The sequence below is a fragment of the Hyposmocoma kahamanoa genome, unplaced genomic scaffold (genome assembly GCF_003589595.1).
Source record: "Hyposmocoma kahamanoa isolate Upper Pololo Valley unplaced genomic scaffold, ASM358959v1 169, whole genome shotgun sequence".
NCBI classification, from domain to species: Eukaryota; Metazoa; Arthropoda; class Insecta; order Lepidoptera; family Cosmopterigidae; genus Hyposmocoma; species Hyposmocoma kahamanoa.
The window spans coordinates 2,678,891-2,705,210 of record NW_020653611.1 but is presented as its reverse complement, the minus strand read 5'-3'; the positions used below and the strand labels follow the sequence as shown (position 1 = coordinate 2,705,210).

General features: G+C 37.2%; 2 protein-coding genes across 2 annotated transcripts in view; both read left to right on the top strand.

Moving 5' to 3' along the window:
* The window catches only part of LOC113225655 (TBC domain-containing protein kinase-like protein), a 30,368-nt gene extending 27,870 nt beyond the window's left edge, over nucleotides 1-2,498 (top strand). The window contains exons 12-13 of the mRNA XM_026458028.1: nucleotides 373-544; nucleotides 2,147-2,498. Coding sequence (XP_026313813.1) covers nucleotides 373-544; nucleotides 2,147-2,272 — 298 coding nt within the window. The 3' untranslated portion in view covers nucleotides 2,273-2,498. The remainder of the gene's footprint in view (nucleotides 1-372; nucleotides 545-2,146) is intronic.
* A 2,721-nt stretch (nucleotides 2,499-5,219) lies between these two features.
* The window catches only part of LOC113225657 (cyclic AMP response element-binding protein A), a 237,187-nt gene continuing 216,086 nt past the window's right edge, over nucleotides 5,220-26,320 (top strand). Inside the window, exon 1 of the mRNA XM_026458032.1 lies at nucleotides 5,220-6,786. Within this exon, the coding sequence (XP_026313817.1) occupies nucleotides 6,724-6,786 (63 nt within the window). The 5' untranslated portion in view covers nucleotides 5,220-6,723. The remainder of the gene's footprint in view (nucleotides 6,787-26,320) is intronic.

The window sequence follows — 26,320 nt, the reverse complement described above, 5'->3', positions numbered from 1 at the left end:
GCAAGAAAGTGATGGGTAACCCTGCCACTACACGCACACATTTGCGCGTGTGCAGATAGCGCCTTGCTATATGTACTAGTAGTAGGTAAATAATTTTCGACTGTTGTATGGAGTGTCCGGGGTGTGCTACAAAGTAACAATTTCGATTGCGTGAAGCAGAACACAAAAAATCGAGACCCGATAGAAGCTCAATCCTTATGTAATCCCGTGGCTACATTCAACATTTATTATTACTTTAGTTTCATGTAAACATACGTCGTTGGTTATATTTGAAAACCGCGTAACTAGGTTTTTAGACGACATCCCTTGGTTATGAATTTTACCGACTTCCAATAAATAAACAGACGAAGTAAGAGGCAAGTGGTGATTTAGATACGAGAAGAGCTGCGTCGAAGGCAGCATCAACGTGCCATACAGCGGGGTGCAGCTGGGGCAGCTGCAGCTACAGGCGCTGGGTGCGCAGGCGCATCGCGTCCTCAGCGCCGCCGAGCAGCAGGGGAAGGTCGTCGTCGTCGTTTCGGCCGAGGACGAGACGGCGCAGCTTGTAAGTCACGTTGGAACTACACTACTAGCTAGCGATGTGCGATTACGAATGATTTTATGATTCGACTCGTTAGTAATTACTAATCTTGTCATTCGGACGGAATCTTGTAACTTACTAATTTTCGTATTCGAATTACCTGAACATCGAGCATATAACCAGAAATAGAGACGAAATAAGGGCCAAATATTCCTGGTAACACATAAGCGATACAGCTCTAATAAATATCAACTCCCGTTTGCACTGAAATATAGACAGGCCAACTACTGACCTGCGTGTACGTCTCCGTATATTCCAAAAAATATACTGTATTTATTGTAATAAAGATAATATCTCTAACAATACCGTGCTGTTCTATTCGGTGGTGTGTGAAATACAGCAAAACATCTAATTACAAAACAAACGGAATCACATTTCATCGGTAATTAAATATTAAATATGTAATTTTGCAATTTACGTCCATTATAGCAAAGCTCAAGTTAACTGGTCGATTTGAAGTGAAACAATTGACGACACCCGTCAATTGTTTCGAACTCGGTCTAGCCAATCGGAGCGCATCACAGTAATAATATGGCAGAATAGTTTTCAAACAAATTAAATGACATTTCGTCTCTATTTCTGGTTATATACTCGATGGACCTGAATGATCATTTATTACTAATACATAAATTCCATAGTGCATTTGTGCTCGTGATCACCTGCCCTCTCTGACATATGGTAAATACCGTAAATGTGTCGGGGACAAGGATATTTGGATGTGGACGTGGCGAATGATCTGGTGGAGCTCCGACATAATAATCATTCGACGGAATAGCCGGGTCATTCGGTATCGGTAATCGAGTCGAATTATTGTGCCTGAATCATTCGACTGGAGAGTCGCTCACCTTATACCAACTCAACTCAACGTATACCATTCATCCACGAGGGGTGCGATACGTCTCAGGGTGACGGACGCAGTGGTAGTGCTTCTCAGGTCTTTGCAATTTAAAGCTCTAAGTAGCACTGTAACTGTTCCGGACAGGCGTGTAGGCTACCATTAGGCGCATGGCTTGTTCGTCCCGCCACTTGACGTAATAAAAAAAAAACAAAAATAATAATATTATTAAATACAAACATAATATTCTATACATAATAAGATTAAGTTACTTGTTATATTGCTATGACATTAAATACTATTTACTTGTCTGCCTGAAGCACAATGCAATTTAAAAAAAACAATACAATAAAAGAATACACACAACGCCACTGACTTTGCGATACATCCCCTAGTACCATTTTTTTGTGTATCAAGTCCTTACATGTTCGTCTAGACTCAACGAACAAATCTATGTCATTGAAGTCATTATTGGTACGACATAGCCTTGTAAGAACTGGGTTTCGTCCGGAGTGACATGGTGTAACTCAATAAACCCATATAATATATTGTACGATAGCGTGGAATTGAAAATCCAACGCCGGCTACTAGCTCTGGAGATTCTCCAGATTTCGAAGAATAATGTCATTTAATAAAACCATATCCGTTAGGACCCTTCAATCGTCAAAGTGTCGATATGAAAAATATTTTTAAATCTGATAAACAAAATAATTTGTTCTTTTTTTTTGCAGTTCAGTGACTACCTAGTGAAGTGCCGGGTACCAAAAGTTTGCATCCTACATGGTGGTGTCAACGCTCTACAAACGCACATACCGTCGCTCTTCACTGTACCGCCTAAGAGAAACGGGCACAAGTAGAGAAACAATAGTTTTTGTTAAAACCTTTTTACTGTTTACCTCTCGCTAACTGTAAATGAAAATGTGATAAAATAAGATTCAGAATCCTCTAAAATGCGTGTACCACCACCATTGACTTACAATTATATGGACGTCGGGTCCGCGCTAAAAAGTGTCCGAACTTATAGGGGGTTAAAATCGTATACAGAGCGTCATTCACGCTTTAGTCTTCGTTTGTTCGACTGACAGCGAAGCAAGCAAAATTAGACAGTGCTGCAATGACATTACAATTTAAATTCAACGTTTTAGCTTTTTCATATTCCTTTACATGTCACTACGTTTAAATAGGTTGACTTGGGACATTTTTTTCGTGGTTTGTGTATTAGACCCGTCGTCCATTTATTTGTAAGCCAATGACCACCACAATAAATACAGTAGAAGTGGTTAGTTAGCATCTGACGCGTGCCAATTACAGGTCTCGAAAGATCTATCTGAGCTCAGTTCGCCATTTTCGCTTTGTATGGTATGGTTGTGTAATTTTTTCGTGCAAATTCTCTAAAATCCTGGAAAAATGCCTGATTGTGCTGTTTTAGTGTGTGCAAAAACGAAGTGGTGGTACAAGTGGTGGTATTTCATATCATCGGAAAGACTTATTTTAATAAATTTTCATTTTTCTGTTCATCGAAATATCTTCTTTGTTATAATTATTAATACAAAGATCGAACACTCAGAAAAAGTTCCTTCGATCCGGTCGGATTCGAACCGCCGTCTTCTTGCATACCGTGCCAGACGCTATACCAACTAAGCCACGGAACGAACCAACGGACCTCACGAATTTTTCTATGTGCATGCGTCGTGTCTTTGTACTTGGTTTTTCAACGACTTTTTAGTCGTAGCGCCATCTATGAGAAATCTTTGATAGATTTATCACCCAGTTAGTACCTTTACAGACGTCGGTTCGAATCCGACCGGATCGAAGGAATTTTTTCTGAGTGTTCGATGTTTGTGTTAATAATTATAACAAACTAGTGGAGTAATTTCACAAAAAATTATTGAATATCAATTCAATAAAAAATTTTATTTATCTTCTTTGTTATAAGAAACGAAAGTAAAATTATATCCCTGCAATATGGTCGCTTTTTTTTTGGAGAACTAAATTAATAACTTCAATTCGTCGTCGTTCAGCAATTAACCGCTAGATGGTTGTACATTAATTAAAATTTCATTAATATAATAGGTATCGATGGTGTTGAACTTTCAACGATATGACAACAGGGTAAAGTTGAAATCATATTAACAATCCGTAATCTGTAACCACGACCAATCAATATCTAGATTTTGTAGTGTTTCAAATTAAGAATGTGTGAGTCAAACTCAAACTCAAATTCAAAATAATCTTTATTTCATAGGTAAGCATTATTACACTTGAAATCGTCACAATGGTTAAACTCTACCGCTCATTCGTAAGGCAGATTCCCCTGAGAAGAATGAGCAAGAAACTCTAGGGGTTGCTCTTTGTAAATAGCATTTACAATATTTCTTTTTTTATTTGAAACATCAGAGATCGAGACTACCTCCATGAGCTAAACGGGTTACGGGTTAGTTTTGGCGACATCGGTTCCCATAGTAATCAAGGGTTAAGGCACTTCCATAGTTTTTTTTCTTCCGTGGTTCTTATTTTAATGGGACAGTATGGGAAAATTCGAAACCATAGTATATAGAGAAAACTGTCTTAGGGACCATTAATTTTGGCATATCTAGTCGATTTTTTGGTCAAGCGCGAGTTCTCCATAAAAATGAATAAAATTAATCTAAATTTTTTAAATGCTGATCGACTCAGTTTTATATAAGGTCAAATTTTTGTGTGATCGTCACGCGTCGCACGTCGAAGAAGGATCACAACCTTCAGAAAACGTGGGAAGTCTCCAACCCGCATTGCAATTTAGGTAAAGAACCGACTTAGTGTCATAGTAAAGTTGATCCATTAAGACTTTTTTAAATCTAAAACTAACAACCCATTAACCGCCAGTTCGTTATCTCTATACTCCGTAAAATTTAGCTTAATTATTAATAAAATTGTTCGTCCTTCGGGACAGATTAAATTGTGTAATTAGTCGTTCTGCCAAATCTTAAATTTTAATTTTTCTTCAATCACTTCATGCAAGTAGTTTTTGACTAGTTTTCGGGTTTTTATGGGTTTTAACCCGATTAAAAACTGGCGTTAACAAAGTGATGAATAAAGAACCCTGCCCTCACTGAGCCAGTGTGGCAGACTATGGCCTAAACCTTCGCCTGAGAGGAGACCCGTGCTTATCAGTGGGACGTGTAAATGGGTTGATGGTAAAAATGTTTACATACATACATACATACATACATAACTTGTAGGATGCGGCTACTTTACGTTGTCCTAAATTGTGGATCTGTAATTCTAGCTAAATTTTACGGAGATGATTAAAAACCCGGTTTATTCCCAGCAGTTCCATGTACTCTGTTCCACATGGAACAATTGAAACTCAAAAATTCCATGCACGAAACTAGTGGAAATAAAAAAATTTTTTTTGGAAATATGTATGTATGTCATGCAATTAATAAAGATAATCTCAGTACAGAGTACTAAAAAAACCGACCTCAAAAGTACGTGGAATTACGTCTATTTGCCAAGTTTTAATGACACAGGGGTTAATAAAAATCGGTTCTCACTACTCAAAGTATATTGAGAGAAAAACGCCTTGAATTGGAGAATAGCATGATCGGTTGATTGTGCTGTTAATGGTTATTAAAATAATTGCTCCTTATAATAAAATTTAGGCGCTATTTATAAAAATGAATCTTCATGCGTGAACAGCCCTTAGAGGAGGATGATTTTCTTAAAATTTAAATGGAACCACTATGGAGGGACCCTCTTTCTAACAAAAAAAGAAACATCAAAATCGGTTTACAAAATGGCGGAGTTATCACGTAACATACTTACAAATAAACATACTGTCGAATTCAGAACCTCCTCCTTTTTTGAAGTCGGTTAAAAACATTTACGTCGCCGAGTTTAGTGTTGCATATTCATTTATTGTATCAATAATTTGCCAAGGGAAATAATTAACAAAATAAGTCGGCGATAGATAAAATTATCATCACCTGAATAACAAATACTTATTTCCTGTAATAAATTTCGATATACCTAATCCGGCTTGATGGGACAATCCGGCTTGACAGTAAATATAAATCGCAAATGTATTTTAATTGTACAATTAAATGAATAACATGTTATGTAATGGGGTTTTCAATAGAGACATAACAATTTTGGATTTCAATAAAACACAAATAGAGATTCCAGGTGCAGAAATTTGAGAATGAAATTCGATGTCGGTCATATGACCGCCGCGAGCATTGCAGCGTTCAATTCATTGGCGCCAATTGTCCACCACTCTTCTTCACATATCGGACGAAATGTAGGCAGTTTCGCGTTTGATATTGTTTCTGAGCTCATTTAATGTTGTTGGCATAAACCAACGATTAAATATAACCCCATAAAAGTAGATAGTATGAGCGAGGTGGCCACTCGACCGGACCATTTCGCGACAGATTACACGATTATCAAACTTCCTCTTCAATAGATCGATTGTTTGACTAACTGCAAACGTGCTCGCGGTGGTCATATGAACGAGATCGTATTACATTCTTAAATGTAACGTGTGTAGGTACTGAATAAATTTCAAATTATTCTGTTTTTTTGAAATACAAAACTGTTATTTCCTTATTGAAAAATATATACATTTCCAAATATTTAAATTAGTGGCATTCCAGACCTATGAAGTGAATAGCGTAACATTTTTACCTTTATTACATACCTCTAGCTATTTATGGTAGATTATAAAGCAACGCAATGTAATAATCAAGAATTTTATTAGACTATTGTATATTATATTAGCGGTAAGAGAATGTTATTTATTGAATAAAAACACAAAAGACACTCATGGTGTGTTTATTACTTTTGAATTCTCACGGCACCATCGACGATGTATCGCGAGATTAGTGCCCACATAATTAGTGACGTATTGTGCGTGGGCAGTCCCTGGTGGACGTCATGGTCTTCCCCTATCAGATTATGAATGAGCTGCTGATAGCAGCCGAGGCGGGGGGTGCCGCTGGCCGCGCGCCTCATTCGTCGGTCGCACTCCGCTGTGAAAGTACGCGTCGAACGCTCCCGCTTTGCGCACCAAACATTCCTCGCGTGCGGTGAAACTTTTCAAACGCATTTTATCGCGAAAACAAATGGGCGTAAACAGTGAAACTTAAACGAGTGATCATGTACAGTGTGTGAGTAATTTCTGACAGTTTGTAGTGCTGCTCTGCGTATTTTCCAAAGTTCAGCACGCGAAAGGACTGACGGAGTGACAGTTTGTGTTCTGTGCGAGTTTTTCTCGGAGTTTTCTCTTGGTGTGAGTCGGAGGCCGTTGTAGCAACCCGGCCCCGACATGGAGAGTTATTTCGACATCTCCAACGACCTGAAGGACGTCTGGGATGCGGACATCGACCCGGTAAGTCGACCTTGTGTGATATCACTTATCATCGACGGGTTGAGCGATGTTTCTAGTCGTGGAAATTAGTATTGTATCCCGAAAGTTGACTAAACCCGGGCAGTGTTGATAACATCTGATAAAAAAAATAGCTAACGCTCGTGGTTGTTTTGTAATCTACCTTCCATTGACCGTCGGTGCATTGCTATATGAAAATAAACAAGAATGCCTGACTCATGGCGTCATTATTGTAGTTGACTGATGACAACGACTTGGGCAATGTTTTTTCTCAAACAATACCGTTATGATATCTGTAACGCCTAGCAAAATTTTGCAAGTACTTTTTATCTATCACCATATTTATACACTGAGTGGCGAAAAATAATAAATATCAATAAGAACGCATATTGTTATCACTGATAACAGGCGTATCTTTACATTTAAAACTTCTTTGATTATTACTTGTGGTAAGTAGCCAATTAGTTTAATAAATACCGGCACATTTATACATTTTATATTACACGAAGAAGATAGCACTAAGCCTTTACAATTGAACGATGTGTTAAAGGTATTTAGTACTTATAAATACTTTCGTGAGTGTAATTGTAGCCGCCAATTCGTATTGCTAAGCAAAAATTTTGATCCGGTACATTCACTTCTTGAGCCGTCAATTGCATTTACGGGTTCCACAACTTACAGCTTTGTTACAAAAATTGCACTCTCTCTCAGCTGTTGTTCACTATCTTCGACAATCCTATATGAACCAGGTACCTATTACAATCGTGATTAATAAAGAACTAAACTAATATTTATTACACAATTAACTTCAGTTAGAAATAAGATAGAACAGGAAAGTGTTAGCTCTCGCTGTGCAATCGTTATAAGACTTCATTTCCTTACATAGACAGTGACAGCGTTTACAATAAAATCAAATATTAGAATATGATGATAGTACGGGGAACCCCGTTTCGTTAAATGGGTCTCAAAAAACTTTAGTGTGCGATTTCCAAGTGTTCTCTTGTAGTTGTCGCTTAGTCCATTTTCACACAGAAGTACCAACAACTTAATAACAAAATTCAATAATTTCCATACATTGAGCATTTTATATTGAATCGATCACTATGACAAGAAAAGTTCTTTTTTATGTGCAGGACTATTGTATGTACTTTCCGTGAAAGGTTTAAGATATACTAATCATACTTCCTCTCACGTTAATTACAGGATAAACGATGCTCATAACAACTGTGCCATGGACGTTGACCTTAGTGAGTTCACAAAAAATATAGAAAGGGATCTAAAGTAGATGCAATAAAAATCCGAGCGATTGGAGCAAAACATTTTTTATGGAGCGTGCGCTCGCGCCGAGTGGTTTGTTTTTGTGTTCTGTTCATCATAACATGACGGGTTTTTTGCGTTTGTTTATAGCATTTTCCTGCAAACTCTCATACAATTGTTTCTGGTGCCTTATCGTATAGTTATTTGTTGTTATTTCTTCTTGATAAAATTACGTGAACTTTTTATCATCGTGATGGTTTCAAATTTATGAACTTCACGTTGAATAATACGCTTCGTTACAATGATTAGAATCACCTTGATTAACAAACTTAGAGTGCCTAGTTTTAACCCTAAAAGGGTTTTTTTACTTGTCAAAATAGAGAAGACAAACAAAACATCAAGCTCACTAATAAGTCCGCTATAAAAATTCCCCACACGAAGTTGGTTATTCGGGAGAGGTCGTTGAGACCTCCAACACCTGTAACTTGTTTTCTCTGACATGCGGTGACGTCACTGGTGGATGTAACGCGGCCGTGTTACGGAGGCGTTTCGCCTTCTTTAATTTGTTACGGTCGAATCGTCTCCACGTTTGGTCAGGTTCGCTGGGCGTACATTTCTTATGGTTACGTACTCCGTACGGTATCGTGGTGCGTCGACCTGGTACATTGAACTAAGAGGCCCGGCGCCCGCTGGCGGTTTTTTTTTTAAATTAAAATTCAACTTGTAAATCTTCTAAGTTTTCTAACTCCGCACCTAGTTAAAGAAAAATTCCGATGGCCTGTTTGCTGAATTGGTTAACTGTGTGGATTCGAACACGTGCGTTTGAAAATTTTGTTAATTTGTTGCGACCTTTATTGCGATGGCTTAAAGGCTATTTTACAAGATTCTTTATATTTTCCTCAGATTATCTTTGGCTTGTTTGTACAGTTTCTTCGTTTTTGAAGTAATAAATTAATTTTTTTAGCAATTAATTAGTAGTTAAATAATATTAAATATTAAGGTACCAGCAGAGCTCTTCGTGTAGGAATTAGTCCGGGGAAGTACTGCCACCATATTTATTTCTGCCGCCAAGCAGTAATATGGGCATTACTGTGTTTAAATTTTGAAGTGTAAGCGTGTTAGTGAAACTACAAGCAAAAGGGACTTGTCAGCTTTGTCTCAGGGTAGCGGGTGCAGTGGCAGTACCCCTCAGATCTTTGCGATTGAAAGTGGCACTGCAACTGTGTCGTTTACTTACAGGCGCACGACTTGTTCGTCCTGTCACTTGATATCATGAGTTAAAAAAATAATAATATGGTGGAGTTATTTATTCTATGATAGGAAATTTGTTGGAAAACCGTCTTAATAATAATAATATATATAATTCTTTATTTCGGACCGTAAAATATCCATAGTATGTTAGTAAAAGAACTTATATTATCAAGGTTAGTAATAATCAGTGCAAGTTAATTATATTTCAAACCGGGCTACGCCATTAACTTGCACTATCCAATGTTTCTAGATAGGACAATTATACCTTCCCGCTATAGCATTGAGGGTCGTATTCTATAACTCTATGCTCAAGTCAGGATTTAAGCAGACTTGAGTATGATTTCAAGCACTGGAAATACGACCCTAATGGCAAGGACTTGAGTATGATTTTCAGTGCTCACTGCAATACTCGAGTCCTGACTTGAGTATAGAGTAGAGTTCTGGAATACGACCCTAAGAATGCTGTTGGTGCTGAGCCTCACGCGACTCATAAGCGACATTAATGGCCATAAAACAAAAAGATAAATAAAAAAATATTATATCCGAAATCATTGAATATGCAACAGAGTCAGTTAAAGTTCAAATTAAAATAATATTCACCAGCAGAGGTTCTATCTCTTTTAAATCGTGTAAGTTAATTACTTCACACTTTAAGTTATCGGTGTATACTTAGTTATAACGACCTCGGTGATCCAGTGGTTAGGTCTACGTTTCATGGATTCGATTGCCGGTAGAACCAACAACGCTGAAGAGCGGAATACAAAAAAATTGCAATGGCAGTTGAATATTAAGCTTGATGGCTAGCCATTAACAACCCGCCACTCTTAACTTTTTGCAGAATAGAATTTTAGCAGTGCACCCGTGAAAAGGCATGCCAGTAGCACGCGTGGCGGTGACTGGCAATGTCAACTAAACAACCAAAAAACTGAAAGTTGCAATCGTTGTCTTCAATTTAAGGTATTTAGGCCACGTCCGATTGCGATGGCATTTGAAGTGCTTATGACGTCATTGCCCAGATACGTATTGCCAATTTCATTCACCATAGGAACCATTTCCTTTGGCCTAAAGCGTTATCGCCTTCCGGCCGACTATGTTACGGTTCGAACAGCTCTATCACTAGAGTTGTTTTAATTATTACTTAATTACAGTTAATTCATTTGTACTAACGACAACGACAAATGGATCGTTTTGTAACTACTGAGTCAGCCCAAGTACGTTACACTGCTGTGCACGGTTCTGCACTAAAGGTTCTTTGTATTGCCACGGAACGAAATGGAAGCGAATTTTTGTAAAAAAATTAGTACATAGCATAATGAAATGTATGTCAATTTTGTAACGTATAAACTGATATAAGCCAAAAAAAACGGGTCAGAGGGTCTACTCTCGACATCCGTCCGTAACAATAACTGCCAAATAAGCAATACTTTACCAAATGAAGAGACGCGTGATGCGAATGAAGCTTCATACTGGATACTCGTCTTTTAATTTTGTCGAATATTACTTATTTGACAGTAATTGTTTCGGACAGAGATCGAGAGTAGCCCCTCAGATACCGGTAAATCCGTAGCTAGCACACACTACTACAGCTACTCTAATATCTAGGTAGTTAAACGTTACGCCTTTCCACCAGAGATGTGCAAGGTAGTGAGGCGGTGCGAGGATGTGTAGCGGCGCTCTGAAACAGTGCGATGTTTTCCACCAAAGTTATGCGAGGTAGGCAGGCGGCGAGAGGTTGTCCAGCGGCAAGGTGTGAGAATGCATTACGGACTCTTTTCAGCTATGCGCGAGCGGAGTACGGTGTGATGGGGTGAGCGGCGGCGATGTGTCCGTGTCACTTAGTGTCATACTTTCAGTAGCTCTAGGTTCCTACACCGTTTTGCACACATTCCTGGCCTGCATACCTCGCACACATTCCTGGCCTGCATACCTCGCACACATTCCTCGCACACATCTCTCGCACACATCTCTCGCTCACATCTCTCGCTCACATCTCTCGCTCACATCTCTCGCTCACATTTCTCGCACACATCTCTCGCTATTTTGTATGTACAAATACTTAGCTCCACTAACCCACCGGAGCAGCGCTAAGCGAGGCTAGGTAAATGAAGTGGATTGGAATTTCTATTGGTGGATTTTTTCCTCGCACACCTTGCTACGTTGCACGTCTCTGATTGAAAAGCAGCCTTAGGCTAGTCAATAATATATCCTAAGATAGCCTGATCTTTAATTTTAACCTACTTGAAAGAAAGGAAGGTGGAGGTTCTCAATTGGACTGATATTTTTGTGTGTTACGTGATTACTCCATTTGTGAACCGATTTCGATGATTCTTTTTTTGTTGTAAATTGGTTACCTCAATAGAGGTCCCATTCAAATTTCATTCCACCTAAATATCCCATTCAAATATTCCACCTCTAAGAGTGGCAAATTAGGGTATAAATCCTGTTTTTGGATCACCCAGTTTGCGTTAACCAATTTGAATAAAATTTGGCAAATGGATATATTTCCACGAAATTTTGAGGTCAGTTTTTTTTCATTAAAAAGTTATTCGATTTAAATAAATTCACGGACAGTTGTCACCTATTAATTTATATTTAAGAAAGAAAGAAGAAAGAAAGAAAATACATTTATTTGTTTACCACAATGACATCACAAAAGACAAAAGTGAAAAAAAAGAGAAATCGGAATAAAACAGAACTAAAACAAAACACGATCAAAACATTCAACGTAAAATAAATATATAATTACGAAACAAAAACACAAACAAACACAAAATAAAAATGTATATACAAAAATTAGATAAAATTAAAACATGAACTAATCACACAAATAATAAAAAGACTAAATATTGAGATACCTTGTGTGGTGCCAGCCGCGGTAACAAAAGGGTCACAAACTCAGTATTTGCTGGAAAACGCAACGCGTTCCCAGCACTGATTTTCAGTTAAGACCCTAAGTGAGGTCACGGAACAACATATGCAAGCATACTTTGGTACTTGAATAGAACAGTAAAATAATTATATATACGTACATATTAAAACTGTAACAGATGTGTGTGTGTGAGTGTGGGTGTGTGTGTTGTGTATGTTTAAATACTTCCAAATAATTTATGTATACTATGAAAATACATTATAATAATTAATACGTATACACTATACTTATACCGTGACCTTTAGTGACGAGGACACTTTATGAAAATACGAAAAACGCACTAGACCACTGGTTTTTAGTGTTTTTTTATAATTGTATACGATAGTAGCGAACTAAGAGATAAATACAAATATAGTATAATGTTATATTTTATTGCATCAAGTGTTTTTTAAGTAGTCGTAAAATTTTTCATCCTTCGGGACAGGCAGGATTTTTTCCAAATTATTTCATGGGATGAACTGTCGAACTAAAATTCAAAATGCGTAAACTTGAACTAAACTAAGTTTAAATCAAGATATTAATTATCCACTTTACAAGTTTTTAGTATTGTCACATTACTCAACGTTAAAATATTAAGTAGTACCAGAAATTAGTAAACCGACGCAATCTCACAGCAACAATGCCATTTAATTTTCTTTTTATTACCTTTTACTGCGCACTTAGTAGTTATATAAGGGTAGGGTTACCATCCGTCTGGATTTATCTGGACATGTCCGACTTTTTCTTTTGCTCTCAGAATTTGAAGAAAGAAGAAGAGAGGTTGAAGAAGCGTTATAATATTTAATTTCTGAGAATTTGCAATGCAATAGCTAAACATAAAACAAATTGGTGTGAAATTTTAAATTTTTATTGAATTGATACTCAATTATTTTTTGTGAAATTATTCTTTTTTTCTTTTTTTTAACGCATACACTCAACATAGCCCCGCACTAGGGAAACCCTGTGTCGCGGGTGCCATGGACACACACATAGACAACCACAAATTACACCCAAACTCACGAGAGATATAATTGTAGGCCATACAACTATTTCTCTCGGCCCGGGAATCGAACCTGGGACCTCTGCGTGGCAGTCCGGCATGGTAACCGTTCGGCCACGGAGGCAGTTAAATTAATTATTCGCAGGCAGGTAATTCGACTAGTTTGTTATAATTATTAATACAAAGATCGAACACTCAGAAAAAATTCCTTCGACGGCTTCTTACTTACCGTGCCAGACGCTATAGTAACTAAGCGATCGAAGGATTTTTTTCTGAGTGTTCGATCTTTGTATTAATAATTATAGTATGAATGTTTTATTAAAACCCGCAAGAGTAAGGGCTCTCCCGACCTTCGAAATCGCTATTGATAGAGAGATTTTCGATTTTATTCTGCTTTTTAATTTTTAATGATCTTAAGACATTTCCCCAATCCCGAAAAGGTCCCGGGACCTAAAAAAATATTGTCGTAAGGCAGTCTCCATTTTCTGTCTATGTTCCTCGAAGTTTAGGTAAAAAAACTCTACCTATTCCGATCCCTGCTAATTACTGAACTAATTTGTGAACCCATTTTGATGATTCTTTTTTTTGTTGCAAATAGGGTACCTCAGTAGGGGTGCCATTTAAATTTGAAGAAAATATTTCACCTCTAAGGGTGGCAAACTAGGAAATGAATGATTTTTGAGGTCGGCTTGTTTAGTACTCTGTGTTGAAATTATTCATATTAATTTAAGCGCGCGTACTGCGGTACGTGAAGGATGTCTCCCCACACTTCACCCCCTAAAATCTAGGCATTGAAATACTTCCCTTTAAATCACAAAGATCTGAGAGCCACTGCCACTAAACCCTGAAACATAAGTCCCATGTGCCTATAATTTCACCAGCACCCTTTTTCTTCAAAACCTATATTATGAATGCAAGAGCGAACACACAGAAAAATTTTTCGGCGACCCGGTGGGCCTCGAACCCACCCTTGTCTATGCTGCACCGTAGCATTGCTCTAACCAATTGAGCCACGGGTCCAGTTACCGAGTTGTCGAAATTCCCGTATGTGTTTTTGTTATAGATCTTTTTCGACTTTCGTCGCAGCTTAATTTTACTATAAAAAAATTCTGCCTATTCGATCTTTCTATTCCTAATCATAACAAAACTGGTGGAGTTATTTCATAAAATAAAATGTCAATAAATACTGCTTGGATTGTCAAATGGATTGATTTTGTCGTTTGTCGTCGGTTGGTCATGATAATTATGTGAAAAAAACTGCCAGGTTAATGTCAATGATTTTTTTTCACACTATTCAATGATGTTATTTAGGCGCACTGCAGTGTGTCGTATCTATTAACACTTCACATTTTATATATAGTCTTTCAATCCATTTTAAACGAATGTAAACAAAACGGTTTGGTTGAATTTCTAAAGTAATCACTCAATATGCCGAAGATTTTGACATGATATCTTATCACTTTTTTAACAATATTCATTTGAATAACATCGTAAAACCTTATTTGAGAATTTTTTTTTTATTAATAATTTTGGCTTGGATCCTTTGAGCCATGTCTTCATTTAATTATGTTTCTGTAAATATGGCCGCCACAAAGAGGATAGGCAATTTGAGACGGCGTGCTTGTTTATTTCTTAGGTAGCTTAGGTAGTTCGAGATTCGTATAATTTCGCGTTTTAATCTTCGATTAAGGCACAATAGCACTATGCTATTCCACTTTAAACTAGATTTCACAAAATAATTGATAGTCAATAAAAACGACACTTTTCCCTCCAAATGGTCCAGAGCGAATCCAATTATTTGAGAAATGGTAGTCAAACATTGAGGTTATTTTTTTAATTAAAGATGCATGAATAGTCTATGGTTACATAGTGCTGTACGGAAAAAACATTCAGTTCATTCAATTAAAGTTTTTGTAATCGATTAGTAAATCGAAAATTTCAATCATAATCGAACGAGTATCTAAGGATTTGAATGGAGGATTTAAAGTTAAGATTTCGGAAATTTTAAATATGCTTTTACACGTTATAAATGAAAACCGTTTGAGAGACCACCGCAGAAACGAAAAAGACGAGACATGCTTCTTCATATTGCATCCCGCACCATGGAGTTTTACGCGAGAATAAGCTAACTACCACATTACGGGTTGTTTTGGATGGCGGCGGCAAAACTGGTTCTGGTGTTTCTTTAAATAAATTTCCAAGGGCATTTGTCTGATATTAACAAATCAATTCATTCAATTAATTAATTGATTTGTAGTTGGCAGTAAAATTGGCAATCACTAAATCGTCTATGGTCAGGTCAGTGACTTGTTTGTTTACTTTTTATTTAAAATGGATTGAAACAAAGTACAGATAATAAAAGAAGCTCATGACTATCGAGTATGAGAACTTATTACTGCACTTGTCGTAGGTAACGGGTGCATTATGATGTAAATTAAATTTCATTTCCGGGTGCCGTGAGCTCGAAGCGCATTATACTAGACGTGAATGCAGACACGGTCGGCTAACGTATCGACACGTGTGGTGTATTGTACTTATCTATGTACTTGTAACGCCGTGAATTTTTGGCGAAATGTTATGGATCAAACACGCGTTTAGTACACCAATAGTTTAGTAGCAGTAGAGCTCATTGTAAAAGACTAGTTCCCGGGAAGTGCTACTCCTATTTCTACCGCCAAGCAGTAATGTGAACATTAATGCGTTCCGGTTTTGAAGGGTAAGGGTGCTGGTGAAATTGCACATTACCTTTGTCAACTTATGTGGCAGAGCAGGCCTAAGACCTTTGCGATTTAAAGCTCTGTAACACTGCAACTGTCATGTATAGGCGTGTCGCTTACCACCAGGCGCACGACTTATTTGTCCCGTCACTTGGTATTATATGTTTGAAAAAAGAAACAAAAAAATTTACGCGATCTAGATACGAAAAAATAGTAAATTTCACGCGGTTTACTTTTTCTCATTAAGAAGCATCTTTTAATTAATGCCCACACTCATAGCCATGCACTAGGGAAACCCTGTATCGCAGGTGCCATGGACGGACACATAGATACACCAAAGTCACGAGAGAAATGAATTAAGGCCATACAAATATTTGCCCCAGCTCGGGAGTCGAAACGGGGACCTCTGCGTGGCAGTCCAGCATGGTAACCGTCCGGCCACGGTGGCAGGTTTTAATTACAAAACGAAGTACCTACTACCATTGAAATAACATCAAACACATTATAATATGAACGTTGGTGCTTTATAATGCACACCATAAGGAAGCATCATTATTACCAAAGAACACGATTTCAAGTCCTAGAACTTCAAGTTCTTTTCTCAAATTGGTCCTATCGGAAATGGAGTCTGGAACCGTCCCGTCCAGTGCCTATGCGAACAGTTGAACCGAGGTCATCAACAACAGTTTTATTTAGCAATACGAATTGTTATGTACTATCGTTAATAATATTAATACTTAATTCGTTTATTTATTAATAACATGGTATAGCAGAAGATGTTAAAAGAGACAAATATATCAAGTTAATGACATAAAGTTAATTTAAAACTAAAATATAAAGCCCAGCTTGCTCTTGATATTATAACGTATATTTTAATTAAAATCCTTTATTAATAAGTGCCAGTTCGCGGTTAAAGGTAGCGTTACGCTTAAGTATACTTGAGAAGTAACCGTTTAGCGTATATTGATTTATTACAAAAATTAATAGCTTAAACTCAAATAATGAACTTTATTTCATAGGTAAGCGATATACACTTGAAATCATCATATTGATTAAACTCTACTAAGGCAGATTCCTCTGAGAAGACAGAGCAAGAAACTCTAGGGGTTGCTCTTTGTAAATAACAGTTGTATCTAACATTTATCGTTTGCAACATTTATTTCGAGCATCGTAGATCGAGAACATCTGTGATATCTGTAAGAGCTGAACTGGTCACAATCACTGCCACTGATTTTTGTCATTTAAGTATAGCGTCTGCCACGGTTTGCTGGAAGATGTTAGTTCTGATCCAGTCGGATTTGTTTCTAAGTGTCCGATTTTTAAGTTAATAATTAGAAGTTGTATAATAACCTTTAGTATAACGCTTTTGTTTCACCATAGTTTAAAACTATCCCAAAAAGCATTTACCTGTACCGAATTGCGGTGTGTATAATGGTGAGTGCAGACGTATGCATCCTAATGCTATATTTAAATTCTACTTAGAACAGACACGCGTGTACTCAACAAGGATATCGGCTGCAGTGATTCATATGGGCTGCGTAACCGCTTACTTGTACGTTAGCATACTTATTTAGATCCTGTTACTATGTACTGTTATTTATAGACACAAATAGCGTATCTCTTTTGCTATATAACTTAACATTCTTTAGTTACACAAAACATAAGTTTTTGTAAAAATGAGACCTTTTTGTCACAGAGAAGCTCTCGAATTAGAAGTGGTTAGTGTCTTGTGCTGGACGAAACTTGGCGGAGCCCTCCCTTACACCTTTTGAAAATTTAAGACTCCAATAACTCTAATTTAAGACCAAAATTGAATAAAATATATTCTAATTTACAAACCGATTCACCTATATCTGTAAACTGTATAGTTAATAAACTTATTTACACCGTTTACTTTAGATTATTATGCAATTTGCATCTCGTTAAGGCGCAATGGAGCACATATAAGTCCTGACATGGAGGCAGTTTATTGACAAAATTAGCCCTCGGTCAACTTGCATACATTTTCCAAGTAATTTTCCACCGGACTTAGTCAGCAACAGACTCGTATGACCGGTATTTGGTGCTCTACAATTTGTTCAAAATATATGCATAATGTCTTTAGACCAATATAGTATCAACCGCATGTTCTTTACCTTTTCAATTAATTAATAATATAATGTAGTACGCATAAAATGTTATTCTGTTTTAATTTGATTAATAATGATTGTAACAGAAATTCTTTCAAATAAAAGTAGTCTGTAGTGTCCCCCATATTGGATCGGAGTTCTCAGTTCAACGCTACAAGTGGTTTAAATCGATTGATTATGTTTTAGTATGGTATAATCGCCGCTAGATGGCTTTACTTGCATTCTGCATCGCACTATCAATATTCACATTTTTAAGTAATTAGCTGATGTATTTTTGTGGAAGCTAGGTACCCTTATGGTGCAATAAAACTCGCTCATTTTGGAATCTTATAGCCAACAATCCTCAGGATGCCGTTTAGTCTGCAATGATAATAAACCTGCACGCCTCATTTGTGAATAACGCTCCACGTTTAGAGTACAGGTTGTGAAACAGCAACAACGGACGGAACTTGACAACTGTGAAGTAAACGAATTATTTACATCACAATATACAACACGAAATTCTTAATCGATTACTTTAACTGTGTATGCTACGTCCATTTTGTGTGGATCACGTAACTTGTACATAATTTGTCCTTGAGATATATTCCATAAACAATGTTACTTATATCTCATTTTTTTATCGAAATATTTCATGTATAAAATGCAAATCGTGGACCTTAAGTAATTATGTCGTGTTGTAAGAGCGGACCTTTAATACTTGAAAGATGTTAATTCAACTCTAATGCGTTCATAGGACACTCCGAAATGGGGTATGTCGAAATAGTCCACCACTTAAGCCGGTCCGAGAGGTATGGAACGAGCTATGCTCGGAGTTTCTCTGAAGGATAAGATTCGAAATAAAGTTATCCGACAGAAAACCAATGTCGTCGACATACCTGGTAGAATGCCTAAACATAATGTGACCGGGGCTTTTGAGTTATTAAATGAAAGGCTCGGTCCACATCATTTATTGTAAAATAGAAATGGTTAAAGAACTGAAAAAAGAAGAAAGGTAAAGGCTGTAACAAAACAAGATAACAGTATAATCATTTACAATCATATAAAAATGCTCATTTCATATATTACATACGTACAGGTTAGACATGGTAAAAAGGAACTTACCCCAAAAGGGCCAGTATTTGTACAAATATTGTGCTTTACAAGAAGTTACATGATTTTCAATGGTGGTCAGAATTTGATAAGAAGTCGAGCACGTTTGCTCGCTTCGGAAATTTAGTAGACAGTGGCGACCGAACGAAGAAAAGTAAGAATGATGAAGAAAAGGTATTAAAGAACGATTCAAAATTATAAAGTAAGTGGCCAGGAACCAGAGAAAAGTGTGATAAAAAGTTGGGATGACGATGAAAGAGGTCCCATCGTCACAATATCTGTCAAAGAACCGGCAAGCAATGGTGGAAGCGAAATCTTCAATAGAGACCACGACAGGGCAAACATGTTGTACGACTTTCTCTGACCAGATGGAGTGACGATCTGCGAAATGCTGCTGGCAGCACAAGGATTTTTTTGTTACTAGTTGACGGAACGAATATGGCGTGCGTTTGGTGATAAGCGGCATACCTGCCCATAGCAGTTGCTGTACCACTCAGAGCTTTAAATCGCAAAGTCGCAGCGTCACCCTGAGGTATAAGTTGACAAGTCTCATGTGATTATAATTTCACCAGCATCCTTAGCCTTCAAATCCGAAATGCGGTAATGCTCAGGTAAGGTGGTAGTAATTCCCTGGACGAACTGTTATACAATGAACTCTGCAAAATATTTCTGTATCTGTCTATACCTTGCAGCTCTGTAATGTAACATAATATGGAACGTTTTTCGAGTTCTAAATCATCCAATAGTTATCACTAGGATACTCATTGTAACTGCACGGTTTTGTTTGCCGATGCGAAACAATGGTCATATTGCGTAAATACGTTACGTCACCCGTGTTGTATCGACTGGTGTAGTTTCGAAAACAAGATGTTGACACAAGTGCTGACATTATGGGGTACTGGATCTTTACAACGCTTAGAGTACATCACCGATATTATTGTGGCGCATGTAACTTGTCCGCCATTGAAGGTTATTTGGGTCGAGTCCCTAATTAGATCTGGGCACCAAGTCTGCTAATTCTAAATCATCTCATACGTGTCTCGATAGAGTAACATGGCAGGATTTTGTACGTTTAGTACTCTGCTAAAAGTTAGAGTAGTAGCTTGTCAGTGGATAGCCATCGAGCTACTTATTCAACTGCATTTTTTTGGTATTCTGTTCTTCAATATCAAGTCGTGGGTTCGAATCCGGGCTTGCACCTCTGAGAATTCGGAATTTATGTGCGAAATTCAGTTTGAAATTTACCATGACCTTTTCAGTGGAAGAAAACTTCGTGAGGAAACCTGCACACATCTGCAAAGTAATTTAAGGATGTGTGCGAAGTTTCTAATCCATACTTGGCTCGTGTGAGAACTAAGAATTGTAGCTTTAGTATCTTCTTGTCTCCAAAGCTAGTTTTTTTTGCATAAAGATGACAGATCATTCACCAAAAAGGGTACCAGACTATGTATCTGGTTAAATTGGTTTTATCACGGGAAATTGACTTCGTCAACAAAGGCTTTCTTATAAAAGAATCGATGTAAACTCAATTGATGCCAAAAGCGATTCCGATGTGAATAAAGAAAAGTATTTACGGATGTTTGAAATTACCTGGTTTGAATATCGTCGAGTACACTCTAGGTTTTATAGTAGTCGTTAAAATGCTTCATCTGGCTTAAGAAACCTGTTTACGTTAAATAAGAATCTATTACAACAGGAAACCTGATTTACTTAGATAACAAGTTATCAGATCATTGGTATTACCGTGTATGTAGGTAAATTGTTCCAAAACACGTCCTTGGCCGTTTCAATTTGCGCTTTGGGATCTGGATGAGGACCAAACGACGTGTTTGAATTGTTTCTTGTCTGGGCGTTCCTTTTATTGTACTTATTACATATCAATAAAATAATAATAAGTAATTTTCATTTTTTTAAATGACATATTTGTACGTCAACAGCACATCAACCTGTACACTTTTGTTCGAATATCGCCTTCAGTGGAACGGAACAAAATCAATCAATGTGTAGCTTGATGTGGTACCGCTGTAATATCAAGTTACAGAATATTTCATGTTTTGTGATAGATTTATTAATCGTAATTTTATTTTATTGAAAGGCACGGTGTTTGACCACCATGATATAAAATTATTTTTATGAAATTACTACACTAGTTTATTATAATTATCGACAACAAACTAGTGGAGTAATTTCGCAATTTTAGATATCGTGAGAAATCTATTTCTTCACTCAGGTACCTTTACAGCTAAGCTGCAACTAAGCTTAGTTGGCATTACGTCTGGCATGGTTTGCTGGAAGGCGTTGGTTTGAAAGTTTGAATCCAGCCGGATCTAAGGATCTTTTTCTAAGTGTTCGATATTTGTATTAACAATATTATTTATTTATTAATCGTCAAGAGAAAAAGCCTTTTCGGACCAGCTCAGCGTGTGTGTAAATGTGTGATCTCGTTATAGAGTCGACGAGGTTTGGACATATTTGGAATCTATAATATATAGAAAATTAGAATTGTTTTCTCGTCAGCACAACAAGTTAAACATTTTGGTAGCAGTAGAGCTCCTTGTGAAAGAATTTGTCCAGGAAATACCTTATCCATTTCTGCGGCCAAGCAGCAATGTAAGCATTATTGTGTTCCGGTTTTGGGGTGCTGGTGAAATTACAGGCATATGGGACTTTTCAGCTCAAGGTGACTTCATTTTTCAGATCTTTGTGATTTATAGCTCGAGTGGCACTTCAACTGTTTTGGACAGGCGCACGACTTGTTCGTCCTGTCTCCTGGTATAAAAAAAGTCATAACGTGGTGAGAAATGTAATAATAAATGTCAAAGATGGTTCTTTTCAATGACGAATATCAAACTGAGGGGTCTGGTGCTACTGCCCTTAATAAAATTATTCTTACCATAACCTCCAGCTTTGCATAGCTATTTAGAGCGTAACATCAATCTGAGATGCAGTACAGTCTGCCCGCACACGTTTCTCGTGTGAAAGGCACTACGTCAGCGCTCGTTTGCATTCCTCTCACCGACCGGCGCGGGCGCATAGAGTCGCGACTCCGACATTGCTACTTTTTGTTACCAGCTAAAAGCTGGTATAATGAAGCCAGCGCAATTCGTTTTATTACCTTCCCATGTTTCATTGCAATTTTCTTCTGTTCAGAATCCATAAGTATTTTTCTATTGTGTACTCAGATATGGCAAATTGTTATCGTCTTAATAGTTACAATAGTGTCATTTCATTTCTTGGACCATGCTAGCATGGGTGAAGTCCAGATCACATCAAACTTGACACTGGACTTTCAACCGCTCTTGGCGTAAGCGGCATTGATGGACAATTTAAATCTTAAATGTCTACTTGCTTGATGTGTTCTTTACCCTGAAAAGGAGCAGTCTGAATTTTTATTACGTCTTGTTTTCGACTTTTAAAACTGTTCCACAAGATACACGAAAAGTAGTTGTGAATAAAATAAAACGTTATGGCACTCAACAAGCAAAAATTTTTCCATGAAAAACATATTTGTCCATTGCCATACGGCAGAAATGTGCCAAATTATGAGTAAAATATACGTTTTGTTACGCCCGTATATAATCTTTATTCAATTATTAGGTAGGTACATGAACAGACTGGGGGTAAATAAGACACTTAACTAACGTATGGGTTCTGTAGCAAACTAAGGCTGAGGTTTATGAAACGAACTTCGTCTTGGACTAAGCAAAGATGGCGAGCTAAGCAAGTTTTTCCTATTTACTAAACGAATTGCCTCCGTGGCCGAACGGTTGCCATGCCACGTAGAGGTCCCAGGGTCGATTCCTACATTTATTTCTCTGGTGAGTTTGGGTGTAATTTGAGGTTGTTAATGGCACCCGCGACACAGGGTTTCCCTAGTGTGGGGCTATGTTGAGTGTGGGCGTTATTGTAAAAAAAGAAGTTTGTCTAAGACTTGTTCACTGAACGTTATAACTTGGGCCTTTTCAAGGCGAGAGCGAATAGGCATTACTTAGGTGCGCGTCGACCTCATCGTCGCTTTCCATCAGGTGAGATGGACGTCAAATGCGCACTTACTTTTTATATATGAAAAAAAAATGTCATGGACAGACGTATCGCTTACCCCAGGCGTACGATTTGCTCGTCATCATAAAAAAAACAAATGACTGATGATAAAATTTGCTAGTTACTAAACTAAAGTGTATCGTAAAATAATTTTTACCAGAAGCTATCTCTAATTTTCACGAATTTAGAGAGTAGCGTGGATGTAATTGTCATTCGCCATTACCGCTCAACGACACCATTTTCTTGGAAGCAGTTGGTAATTGATATGTTTACGGTTTAACAAAAATTCCATGTGAGGTTGTTTCCTTTCGAAAATTAGTTATACAGGTTTGGCTATTAAATAACAGGTTTCTAAATCGTTGAGACAAAGTTATAGTTAAGATAGCAACTGGCTTGACTGGAATTTAGGTATTGCAGCTTTCGATATATGTTAAATAACTTTGAAAAATAATCTATGAATTCGTAATTTGGAAATGTCAAACATTAATTACCTACAAAAGTATCGGTTAAAACTTGAGCTTCAAATTATCTGTTTATCTGTGACAATGATTTAAAAATGATTTGAGATTGCATTGACAAAAAACTTAGTAAATAATTTAAAAGTGCTCTTGAAAAAACTGTTGGTTAAGTTGGTTTTTGTCTAGTATTTAAAAAAATACTTTATATGTGCAAAGATTAAAGGTTATTTTGATTTTTAGTGGTTCTTTAATTTTTATAGCTTTTGTTTTATACCTAACTGCCTATGTGGCCGTGCGGTTGCCGTGGAGGTCTCACGCGGAGGTCTCAGGTTCGATTCCCGGGCCGGGAGAAATATTTGTATGGCCTATATTTATTTCTCTCGTGAGTTTGGGTGTAATTTCTGGTTGTCTATGAGTGTGTCCATGGCACCACTGACACAGGGTTTCCCTAGTGTGGGGCCTATGTTGACTGTGTGCGTTATTATTATAATTATTGTTATTATTATCTTACTTTTTAACCGACTTCAAAGCAGGATGACGTACCCAATTCGACTGTATTTTTTTGTGTTTGTTACATTATTGAACCGATTTTGGAGATTCTTTTATGTTGTTGGAAAGAGGATACCTCAATATTGATCGCATTTAAATTCGAAGAAAATATTTCATCTCTAAGGGCGGCTAACCAGGGGATGAAAAAAATGCAGTCGAGTTGAGTATCTCCTCCTTTTTTGAAGTCAACTAAAAAACAAATACGCGGATCTCCAAAGATCTATAACAAAAACATAGAGGAATTCGTAAGATCTGCTGACTCGACCTGTTCTGAACTCAGATGACAGAGCTTCGCCCTGGTTTGACGTGGTCACAGGTTCGAGTACAGTCAAGTCGAAGGAATTTTTCTTTGTGTTCGATTTTTGTATTAATAAATGATATTAATGTAAATTTTAAAATTGTTTTTTCTGGCCAATCGTTACGTACGACATCGAGGCATGGACCATCAAAGAAAAAGCCAGACGGGGCGTCTCGATGTATCCGAAATGTGGTGTTACCTTCGCATGCGTCTTATCAGCTGGTTGCACAAAGTCAACAAACGACGACAACGAGACAGTATTCCTGCGCATTAACACCTCACACCAGCTGATGCGGACGATCAAGAAGCGCAAAATAACATATCTCGGTCACGTGTTTCGACACGATAGATACCGACTGCTTCAACTTATAATGATGGGAAAGGTTGAAGGCAAAAGACGCACTGGAAGACGTAAAAAGTCATGGTTATAAGGGAGTGCATCGAAGTCACAACAACATTTAAATTTCTCTGAATAATACAAACGCGCGCCCGCCGCATAGACTAAATTCAAGCCAGTCTCGCCCGCGTGTCCGGGACGCTCATTTAAGTTAAAACGTAATATCTAAACAAATAGAGCGTATTTTACCATGACAGTTAGACGTGGTCGCTGCGCGTTGCAATTCGTGTCGAATAAACGCACCCTTAGCCTGTCGCTAAGGGTGAAAAATCTTATTACTAATTATGAAAATACAAAAATTTGTCATTGACAAAGGCAAACTGTTTACAATATATGATTTTGAGATCCCCCAAGTAATAGGTTACGACTGTGTAGTACATAATCATTATGTAATTTGCTAGACCCAGTCTAGGGTAGTTTAATAAGTACTTATGTACAGTCACGTACAGTAGTTCGCGTAAATTTAGCATAATTACGTTATCATGTTTTTTTAAACCTCGCAGTTACGCCTTGTGTCGTTTCTGAGTATGTATCAATTTCATTAAAATTGTACCTTAGTTTGTTTATATTGCGTCAAATTTGCAGTTCAAAAATGTAACTGTGCACATGAACCTATGACCTAGTATACTTCCATTTTTAACGGCTTAAAGTTTACAAATTGTAATACATTCCAGTAATTAGTAAATATTTACGGGAACTCAAACGAGGAAGGAAAGACGATTTATGCCTAATAATAATATTCTTATGTATGTAGATGTTTATGTACGTGCGAATATTATAAAAAATCTTGTTATACAGGGTGTCCCGGGACGCGACGTCAAGCCGGAACGGGGTGATAGGCCAGGTCATAACTGTTATCAGAAAAATAAAAAATAAAATCTATGTCATGTATTTTAAAAATTATGACCATTTTGAAAAAAATCGAAAAATATACACCCTGTGACGCATTTTCACTTCCCGTTTCTACAAATTTCCACTTTATTTTAATTTTTTTATTATTTTGTAACCATGAGTAATGCTCCTGTAGCTAGTCGTCTAAAATTTTGACACAACGGCTCTAATTTTGAAAAAAAAATGACACATTATTCCCATATCAAAAGAGAAATTGAATTTTCGTTCAATTTCAACTCACTCTACCGAAAAAAAAATGTACTACACTGGTTGGGCAAGTAGCTTTAAAAGTTGGCGCATTTTAAGAGGATTCCAAAATGGTATTACACTTGCTACTTTATTTCTTAGATTATGGTCAAATAATTTTTTTTGTGAACAAAACCGGTTTTCAACTATTTTTTATTTCTTAATTTAAATTTATTTAGTGTACCCAATCCTTCGCTCGGAACGGTAACTATGACATAATTCTTAACGGTAACTATGAGAGAGACGGAGAGAGCTATTCTACGAAGTGTGAGTGAGATAGAGAGTGACGCCGCTAATGTGTGA